The sequence below is a fragment of the Sceloporus occidentalis genome, unplaced genomic scaffold (assembly GCF_023333645.1).
Source record: "Sceloporus occidentalis isolate IW3139 unplaced genomic scaffold, rSceOcc1.0.p SCAF_6, whole genome shotgun sequence".
Taxonomy (NCBI): Eukaryota; Metazoa; Chordata; class Lepidosauria; order Squamata; family Phrynosomatidae; genus Sceloporus; species Sceloporus occidentalis.
Genome location: NW_028316986.1, coordinates 27,868,441 through 27,879,532, shown reverse-complemented (window position 1 = coordinate 27,879,532; position 11,092 = coordinate 27,868,441). Strand labels below are relative to the sequence as shown.

The following is an 11,092-nucleotide window of genomic DNA, read 5'->3' as shown; positions in this document are numbered from 1 at the left end:
TACTGCACATTTTACATAGATATCATTCATGACACAAATTGTTCCGTCTCTCTTAAACTTGAACCATAGCATACTTAACATGCATGATCTAATGTTAATGACATTAAGTGAACTGAGCACGTATTTGAATAATTTAGAATATATTCCCAAAATGTTGCATTCATGCAACTATTCTCTCCCCCCCCCCCCCTGAACAATCATTACAAATATTTAATACTTTCTGCTATGTTTTACATTTATATAAATGTAAGTGTTTTGATGACAATAACTAAAGGCAGGACTCTCATACTAAAGATGTGAGGCCACACTTTCACCCATGATTTAATAGTTTAGGAGATACACACTAATACTCTGCTGCTGCTGTTTTTGCATTGTTTTAAAACGAGCTTTTACTCTGCATATGACAGAATACTAAGGGAACTCACAGATAACCCAATGAAGAAAGAAAATTATTCTTTAATTTGTTAAAGAGTCAAGAATAAAGAAAGGTGAAGCCAACACATTCAGGAAGATCTGTTAACAGATAGTAAGCATGCTTCCTTATGTGTTCTGAACACCCATGTCCTTCTCAGGGAAAGTACCCATTATGTGAAACACAGCTCTTAGATAAAATTTAGCATGGGAGCAAACTGCTACCTAACAGATCAATTTATGCTGATATTAACTAATCTTTTACTGAGGGAGAACCTCAAACTATCCATCTTGGCACATGTGAAGGCATGACTTGCCATATGGATGATAAACATTTCACACTACAAGACCCATGTTGGTAATGAATTTCTGAGAGTGTTAATAATGGTTTTACTCCATAACTGGTAGAGAATGTGCATCAATGCCAGCAAGTTACTGCCAAATATTAATTCCCCTTTGGGGGATCACTTCAGGGAAGACGTGCATGACAATACCAGGTCGTCAAACCTTTTTTTATTGCTGGATAAACCTTATTTACTGGCTGATTTCTGGTGGGAGGGAATAGGATTTGGTGTTTGGCAGAGCAGTCCATTCACATCATTACTACTATGACTTCTTCTTCTTATATTTTCTTATATCCCGCCCTTTCTCCCAATATAGGCGGTGACCAGCAGATTTAAAACAATACAATTAAAAACCGTACAACATTAAAATGCCTAAATATAAAATTAAAAAAACAACCCATTTAAAAAGTTGTAACAGGTATGAGTTAAAATCAAATGTTACAATACAGACCTTAAAATTTAAATAGCACAACATTCCCAGATCTTTGCAAAGGCCTGCCAACACAAGAAAATCTATACCCGCTGCCGGAAGGACAGCAGGAATGGAGCCATCATGGCCTTCCTAGGGAGGGAGTGCCAAAGCTTAGGAGCAGTCAGTCACTAAGAAGGCCCTCACCCTGAGAGGGTGGTGGGACAGAGAGAAGGGCCTATAATAGCAACATTACTGGCAATACTATTATTTCTTGTGAGTTAGGCCTTGCCATTCAACAAGAGACCAACACACAGATTAGTATGTAAATCAGTTTCTCTCAACCAAAGGTCATACAGTATATATATCACACTCACTTCCATGCCAGCATTCTCTGAAGATACCAGCCACAGAAGCAGGCAAAATGTCAGGAATGAACTCTTCCAGAACATGGCCACATAGCCCAAAAAACCCACAAAAAGTTATAATTAACTTACCTTCAGCACTACCCTTTTTGCAAAGTATCAGTAGTTGTTTCTGAAGATTAAAAGGTTGGTCAGGAACCAGTGAAAGTGAAGACTGGGTAGAATCAGCAGCCTTATCATACCAAGTCTTTAAAAGAAAACAAGTAGTTTAAAATTATGTATCATCATACGTATGTACAATCGCTCCCTACAAACCCACTGAACATACAATATAAAATATTATTATAACGTAGACATTTCACTGCAAACACTCTGAAACTAATTTACCTCAGGTACATCAAATGGAGCTTCCTGATTATTAGTTTTAAGAATATCTGCTAGCAACCTCAATGTTCTTTCACGTGGAATAATATTTTCTTCCTGCATTTTAGTCCAAATGGCATCAGCCTTTTGCCAGTCATTGTTTTCCTCTGAAGAAGAAAAGTGCAAGGGAAAAAAATCTGTCATTGACATTTTCTATAGCAAGCTATTTTATGCATGTCTAACTGGAAATGCATTTTCTCATGTAAAAATCATCTTCCTTTCTTGTCTAATCCAGGACAGCTGTTTGAATGTACTATGCAACACGCAATTAATTTCAGCTATTCTTGTTTAAAACATAAATGTAACTCATTATAGGAATAATATTTTCTCCAGCATAGCCCCGAATTTCCCCTTGGTTACAGGCATAAACTGTTTAATGGAATATAACACAACTAATGTAGCACTCCATATAGGATGTTTTTGCAGGAGATTGCAAAAAATGAGATCTAAAACTCCCAGAAGTCTAGCAAAATAAATAAATAAATATCAATCAATATTTACTGATTAATCCGTAGGCCATCTCAAAGTACCACAATACAAGATCGCAAAACAAGATAAAATTCTATATAAAACTCTGTGTAAGACTCTGTATAAGAGTTATACAGAAGAACATGAAAATTAGGGAATTAGAGAATGGAAGTGAAAGATAGTGGGGGGAGAGGCAGGCTAAATATCTGACTTCTCTACCTTTGTAAAGAACCTAGAAGCTCACTGTTCCTAACAAGGGGTAAGAAAAGTTACAAAATGATGGAGGCCTTCCTCTCCTCAGGAAAAAACAAAATCAGGAGGATTGCTGCAACAGACATTTTACAGGTTTATTTGTAATACAGTAGGAGTGCATATTATGCAAAGGGTTTGTCCTGGGACGCTTCGTGTAACAATGTTCATGTATGATCTGGTATGTTGTTTCTCTTACTTAAATAAATGACAGTGTTCTCTCTAGACATTTTTAAAGGTTCTCCAATGTAATTCTCTGGTATGCTTCCAATGGTCATGCTGGAGGACCCAGAAATTTCTAGAGAGAACATTTCTCTAGGCATTTTCTAGATCCTTCAGCATGACTCCATAGTCAACTTCTAGTGGAAGAATACCAGAGAATTGAACCAGAGCATATTTTTTCCGATGCATGTAAGTGTCTATGTGTTATATGAACTCACGTAATACGCAGTCCTGCTGTATTTTCTTTACTTTCCTGAACTCTATATCCATATTTGCAAACCATGGGGAAACTGAACTTAGTTATTCCTATTATAATATATAGAAATAACTACAGAACCTTCAGTTATACTACTGTATGTAGGTTTTGAAATATGTGTAAGAGGATTTCTTTTTATTGTAAACAAAGCTGCTTTCCCTTCCGTTGAGTGGATAAAATTGGTTGTGTCTTTTCTTGCTGACTGGAGAATTTGTGCAACAGTGTTTGATAAAATTTATCGTCTTAGATATCTTCTCTCAGCAGACATGCTGTCAGTGTGAGTAACCAATTGGAGGGAGACAGGATGCTGTAGGGAAGGAGAAGACACCCTCCTATTGAAGGAAGATTATGTTTTGAAGCCCAGTCGCTTTATTATGGTGAACCAGTATTTGTAAGCTGAGAACAAATTGCTGACATTTTTTAAACCTGCTGAGAAAATGAAATGCAAAAATTGAATAAAGCATACAGTGAGCCTTTTGGCCACTTCTCTGTTGAACGTTCTTTTTACAAGCAAAGAGGTAGATACTCCACTAGTGTAGACTGAAAACACTATGTTTCTCTATTTTATAAGAAGACACTAAGGGTTCATAACACTAGGCTGCTCAATTACTACGAAACAAAAATTCATCTGTTATCATAAATACAATTCCAGAGATGGCTGTGTAAGTCTGATGCAGAAAAACCAATAGAGAATGAGAGGCTGATGCGGTGAATGATCATTCTAGGAGGGCTGAAGGAGCAATCACAGCAGCAGAGTGAGGCAGGAGACACAAAGCTCCAAAACTGTTTCGTCTGTCTACTCTCCTCTCTTCCTCTTGTTTAATTACTGGTACATAACCATGCTTACCATTAGAAAGTAATTTAGCAGCAAGGTATGGATAGAAGGGGTGGATATTTTTAGCCCCTTTGTGGTGGTGGATTGTTCTGTCAGTACTTGTATAATGATCATTCACGGTCAATTTTGACTCATTCTTAGGATGGCTGAAGGAGCAATCCACAGTTAGTAGGATATACCTAAACTCTACCTCAAGGGCAGAAATGGCTGCTCTCCTCTTGCACAACTGCCTGCAGAACAGACCTTCCAAATACTGCTTGCCCTGAATTAAATTTGTCTTTTCTTATTGTTTAATGAAAGCTAAAAGGCTCTTTCCATTCTGCAGCTTTACACATCTCCTCTAATCATGATGTTACTTTGACCACTGCAGTTGTTACCATAGATCTTGTGGAATGTGCATAGCCCTATTGAGGCTTTGGCATTTTTGCATAATCCTAAGTATATACAACTTTTTTATTCACCTAGACAGCGTTTGCTTTGATGTCCTATAAGCCAGTGTCCTCAAGTGAAAGAAAATAAATAATGCCTTGGTTGGATTAATGGCTTTTGATCTTTGCAAATAAAATTTAACTCCTCTTCTTACATCTAGCAAATAATAATAATAACAACAACAACAAAACAATAATAATATATATACCGCTTTTCCAAAACTGATCAAAGCGGCGCTCAACAAATAATACAAAATACAATAATCAAAAATAACAACACGATATATACATAACATTAAAACTTGACAATAAAAATGCCATCTCTTTTTTGGAGGATGAATCAGATTTGGGCAATATGTTGGCAATTCTAGTGATTGATGCCTGACCTTGAAGCTAAAAACTTAGAAATGAAAGTCAAATTGTTAAGAACAATTTATCCTTTTCAAACTTGAAAAATGCTGGATTGATTGATAATAATGATAATTATTATTATTACTATTATTTATAGTACCTCTACCCCGCTCTTCAGCCAATAGGCTATCAGAGCGGCTTACATTTTTTAAATTAGACATTTTCCTGCCCTAAGGCTAATGATGCCAACTCTGAAACCTTTCTTGATCAAGTTACAACAGCCAAAATGCCACTTTGAAAAACAGTAGTCTCAAGGACATCTCCTTCCAAGGTCCAATGGTGATTTTTGTCAACGCATTTAACACCAAATTCAGATCTCAAGTTGGGAAGCTGTGAACAGTAGGTGGAGTTTGTAAAGCTGACCCTTTTAGAATATTTTAACATGTGGATGAGCTGAAAGAGGCTTTCCTGATATTGTTAACATCAATTACAAGGCTGCCACTTGCTTTTTTAGTGTATTTAGTCTGAGACTTTTAAATATGCCTTCTTGAAGAAATGCTAATATCTTCTTTATTTCTGTGCTGTCAGATGAGCACCACCATTTGGAATGCTTTCCAAGTGGTTTTATAAATGTGCTTAGTTGAGTGCCTCCTGGATCTTAAGATTGTTTTAGTAACTAATTCAGAATATCCTTGCTGCAGCAAGCCTCTCTGTTCAACCTCCAAGCAGTCAGCTGTAACCATTGAGGACTGGGATGGTCAACAGTCCCCTGTATCAATAGACGGCACGGTTCCTCCAAAAAAAAAAAAAAAAAAAAAAAAAAAAAAAAAAAAATGCTTATCAGAAGGACCCATGGTCTGCAAAGCCAATGCATAGCAAATAGCACATGAACTCACTGAAGTCTTATTTTCATGAGGAATTTCTGTATTATCAGCAAAGGAGGAAAAGTGTGTGAGAAGGGACGAAGCTGAGACAGGGCAGTGAAAATTCTAGGCTGACTACCAGAACGGAGGGCACGGGTAGGAAGGTGAAGAGAAAGAAGGTCTGATAATAAGGAGGGGCCAGCCCATGCAGGGCTTTAAAAGTCAACAACAGAAGCTTATACTGAATACGGAAACGGAGGGGGAACCAGTGAAGGAATGACAATAAAGGAGAGATATGGTCAAAGCGGTGGGCGGATGTAATAATGCATGCAGCTGAATGCTGGATAGAAATTAAAGGACGGAGGTTACAGAAATCAAGTTGCGACACCACTAGGGCATGGACCAGAATCTTGACAGTAGAGGCAGATAGAAATGGTCAGAATTTGGCAATAATGTATAAAAAGAATCTACATGCCTTAGCTGTGGTCTGGATCTGGGGGATACATGACAGAGAAGAATCAAGAATAAAAACAAGACTATGGGCTTCCTGGACCAGTCGAATAGAAATGTCATCCACAGAAACAGAGAAGGAGTATTGAAGAATAGACTTAGGTAGAAAAACAAGAAGATTCGTTTTGGACATATTAAGCTTCAAATGCCGATGCCGCATCCACTGAGAGATAGCTGCAAGACAAGATGAAACTTGCTGTTAAAGACCTGGAGAAAGGTCAGGGGTGGAAAGATACAGCTGAGTGTCATCGGCGTTCAAATGATAGGAAAAGCCAAAAGAACTAAAGAGTTTTCCTAGGGACAATGTGTAGAGAGAAAACAATAGGGTACCCAAAACAGAGCTCTGGGGATCTCCAACAGGTAACAGAACAGAAGATGAGGTCTGACCACCCGTGACCACTGCAAAAGACACACAAAATATAGCATATAGAAGAAGGTCACATTGGCGGGATACAAACCGCCGCTTTGCGGTGCCTCCCCGCCGCCGCCCTTTGCTCCGCGCGGGAGCTGCAGCAGTCAAACCGCGCGGCTCCAGTGCGGAGCAAAAAAGAAGCTCCATTTCGGAGCTTCTTCTTGCAGCACCTCTATGACGTCGCGAGGCGCCTGGTGCGGACTCGCGACGTCATAGGCGCCGCGACACGTCTGGATGCTATGCGTCCAGTACGTAAAGATGGCGGCGCCCATGTAGAAGGGGCGCCGCCATCTTGTACGTATAGGATACGTACTAGGGTTAGGGGGGTGCGGAAGCACCGCCCCTTCCTAACCCTAGTACGTATCCTATACGTACTATATGGCGGTTTGTATCCCGCCACTGTTTCAGCAGTCACATCACCCACTGGTGACCTTCTGCTCTTAAATCTCTATTGAAAAAAATCTTTTGATTTTGAAATTGTCTCCAGAGGCAAACAAATCTGCTAAAAACTTCCCATATTGTTCCTACAACCAATTAAAAACCTGATGGTTCAGACTCCTCTCCAGGCAAGATTTTGTGTCTGCTAAAGAAATCTGCTTTTCAAAATTCCTTTTAAATAAACTGCTGTTAATGAATTCAAACATTTTGCAACCCAAATTAATTTTTTGGTTGATTCTTGTATCATTCGATGTGAATGGGACACCCCCTTGGATTGAAAGATACACTTTTTTAGATTTGAACATTCTGATGCACTATCACTGGTGCAAACTGAACTATAGTTAGTCTTACTGCTCTCATTTACAAAAGATTGATGCTGACCTCCTCCTCTTATTCTGGCCATTTCCCCTGGACAGCATGACCCCAGTAGTGAGCCCATCTCCATCTATACAGACTCACATCTGTCATAACTGAACTTATTTCTTGAATTTCATAACCTTCCTGGCCTCTGGTGAGGCTTCCAAATTAGGAAAAGATGCAATTCTTCCTGACTCTGATCTCCTCCCTCAAACTCCTATTGCTACCTCCCACACTATTGGGGCGAGTCTTCAAAAGTTTTCATGGCATGCAGGCAGTGGACAGAAGCAATTTGCCAAAATAACTAACCGTCCAACATATTAATGAATGCTGAATGAAAATCTAGATTCAACAGAATATACTCATTGGGTCTTATGTTCACCAATGTTTATGTAAATTCCACTTGATATAAAAACTCCTTTTCATACATTAAAGAGTAAAGTGCTAAAGTCACTTATCTCCTGCACCAAGGTGCTCACCAAGATTTACACACTTATGAAGAGACCAAAAGCTGTTTACTGTAGGACACATGGAGATGTTACCCAAGAAACATAAAGACCAAACCCTTTATGAACACTTCCTCTCTTAGAACCTACAGTAACCTGCACTATTAGGCTCTTACAGCAATGCTGTCTAAAATCTAAGAAATAGCCCAGTAAGGTTATGAAAAGCTTTTGCAATATTCCTTGAGAAACTGCCAAGTATTTGGCTATTTTCTACTATAAGCAATTATGTATGTAGCAAATAGGAACATCTTTTAAAATTCTTTTCTAGACAGCAAAACAAGACAGCACTTCACAGTAAGGGGAGAAATTACACAGAAGATACTTGAATTTCTGAGACATGGTTTAACAGTACACAATGATAGGAAATGGCAACTTTCTTTAAAGAACTCCTCAAGAGATAAATACCACCTATGCAGAAGCAAATAGGTGGTTTACAAAAACCTTCAATTATCATTCAACCAAAGTAAGCTAACTGCAGAATGTTTCCCTATTCAAGTTAACACTCTAAAACTGAAAGAAAAAGACTAACTGGTAAATTGGAACACAGCTCAAGCACAATGTTCACCCATGGTGAGGAGGTTGAACTGAATGTATAAATGCTATCCTAAATGGTTTATCAATGAAAACATCAAGAGTATTGGACAGAGGGGGTGGGAAGAGAACATTTTGTTGAAGCTTTTAAACAACCTAGCCAATGAAGCCTGCATTGGTAAAAGAAGAGAACAGGAACCACTTGAGAAAAAACAAAGGCCACAATTTTTTTAATAATCAGATGCAGGTCAAACTGTTTGGCAGCTAAGAAGTCACTCTAAACATGGTAGCAGTCTACTTGTTGGATAATAAACAAGGGAAATAACATATAGGAAAGACTCTTAGCAACTGTGCAGTCAGCTTTTCCCAGTGGCAAGGTACAAAAAGCTACAACTGCCATACAAGCAAACTTTGGTTCTGCTCATGGCTTCTATGTGTTAGATTCCACAATGAATACCTCATTAGACTAATGATTATCTCCATTGGTTATGATATGGAAGAAAATTTGTCCAAAATACAGACAATAATCAGAAGTAATGGTAAAAAATTCTTCTTGAATCTGTAAACTTGACTTGATGGCCCTTGTGGTCTCTTCCAACTCTATGATTCTATGTAAACCAACAATTAATTTATGCTGATATCAAGTTCTCTACTAGGGTGGGCAACTCAAATGGGCCTAGGGGCCACATTTTCACCCCAGCATCTATAGTGGCCCACATTTCGCCTTGAAATGCTCTCCTTCAAAAGAAATATGAAATCAAATCTACTTCCATACCTCATGGAAACGGTAGAGGTTGGGGGTCTTGTAGCACCCTAAGGTGCCACTCTGGGAGGCTTCAATGAGTGAAAAATGCTATTTGTCAGTCAAATGTTTTCCCCTCAGCATGGAGAGGGCTATATAAAAATAGATTTTGGGCCATGTTTGTGACCCTATATAACATCCTTAAAAATAAAAGGGATCTATGCATTTCAGGAGCACCCCAAAATGAAACAATATAACACACGTTTACCTTCACTTCCAGAAAATGTGCAACAATAGTCCTGAAACCATAAGACAGGCTTAAAGGTGACAGAGGCATTTCAAAACATACTATCTGACTACAGGTTGAGCCTCCCCTATCCAGATTTTCAAAATCTGAAATCTTCAAAATTGTCTACATGTGTGACTGAGGTAGTGACACCTTTGCTTTCTGATGGTTCAATGTACACAAAGTTTGTTTCATGCACAAAATTATTTAAAAGGTTGTGTATAAACTTACCTCCAGGCTATGTGTATACGAAACATAAATGAATTTTATGTTTAGACCTATGTCCCATCTCTAAGATATCTCAATATGTGTAGGCAAATATTATAAAATCTGAAAAACTTTGAAATCCAAATTACTTCTGATCCCAAACATTTTGGATAAGGGAGATTGAACCTGTAGCTTTAAATTTTTTTGTACCTGTTGCCTTTGTCCAGGCACAATTCAAAACAGTGGTACAAGACTGTGAAAACCTTGAACAACTTGAAAAGTAGATAGTCAAGACACTGCCTTCTCCCATATGAACTATCTCATTTTTAAAAATTAGGAAATATTCTTTTCTAGATTCCCCACCTTCAAAAACTGGTGAAAGGTCCTCTGCTTTAGACCTACCTTCACTCAGAGTAAAGAACACTTGGTTACAAGGCCATTTAATCTGACCCTGTTATAAGGCAGATTTGTATGATCTTAAATCAAAGTGGTACCACAAAGTGGTATTTAACTGGGAGTATACATGCAATGAGAAATATCCCTTTTCCCTTTTTATAAAAAGCTGCTTTTCTTTTTAAACGGGCCTCCTATACAAGAAAAGTGTCTGTGCCAGATGTGTCACAGGTATTTCTAGGTGTTATTCAAACAATTTTTATTTTGGACAGAAACAAGCCTGGCTTAACATTTGAAAGTGTAAAATAAAATGTCTTCCTTTTTACTTACTACATGATTTTAATAAGTAGTAATACATTTCATCTCTGTCACATTCAAACAGCTTTTGAGTCAGTTCTACCATCATTTCCAGGGGCTCAACCTATAAAAGACAAAAATAAAATAAAACAAACATCACATTTGTAACATCTATACACAATAAAAAAAAATCCCTAGGCAATTAAAACTTTTGATATTTCGCCTATCATGCAACTTGTACACCTGCTGTAAAAATGTCAAAGGTTGTGAAGGAGAACCTAAAGACATAAATAGGAATAAGGAGAGTAAGGAGAATGTTTCTTTATCAGCCCCTTTCAACCATTTTACCCTGGAGGAACCTTTGAAATAATCTTCAGGTCTCAATGAAACCTGCATAAAAATTAATATATCTACTTTTTTAAAAAAGCATGTTTATTTCTCCCCTCACAATGATGATATCTTATGAAGCTCTTAGTGATCTGTTGTCAAACCATAGGGTTCCAGGGAACACTGGTTAAGAAATCCTGTTCTGTATGAAGACTAATGTGCAATGTATTAAGCTCACATAAGAATACATAAACAAAAACATCGATATTTTAAAGTATGTACAAGTGTGGGTTAGCAATACAGCAATCTTTCCAAAGTCTTAAATTTGCTTTAGCTATAAACAAGATCTAATGCTACATCCTTCATGCCCCCATGACACCTTTCTTTTAGTCTGAATTCACTTTAGTTGTACATCAGCATGGCTTTTGTAATAATACACCAACACGCATACTGATTCACACT

At 37.9% G+C, this 11,092-nt stretch overlaps 1 protein-coding gene across 1 annotated transcript in view; it reads right to left on the bottom strand.

Moving 5' to 3' along the window:
* LOC149310550 (leucine-rich PPR motif-containing protein, mitochondrial-like) overlaps window positions 1-11,092 on the bottom strand; it is a 139,445-nt gene that overhangs the window by 35,048 nt on the left and 93,305 nt on the right. Inside the window, exons 27-29 of the mRNA XM_089529170.1 lie at window positions 10,337-10,427; window positions 1,917-2,059; window positions 1,662-1,776 (exon numbers count right to left, since the gene is read on the bottom strand). Of these exons, the coding sequence (XP_089385296.1) occupies window positions 1,662-1,776; window positions 1,917-2,059; window positions 10,337-10,427 (349 nt within the window). The remainder of the gene's footprint in view (window positions 1-1,661; window positions 1,777-1,916; window positions 2,060-10,336; window positions 10,428-11,092) is intronic.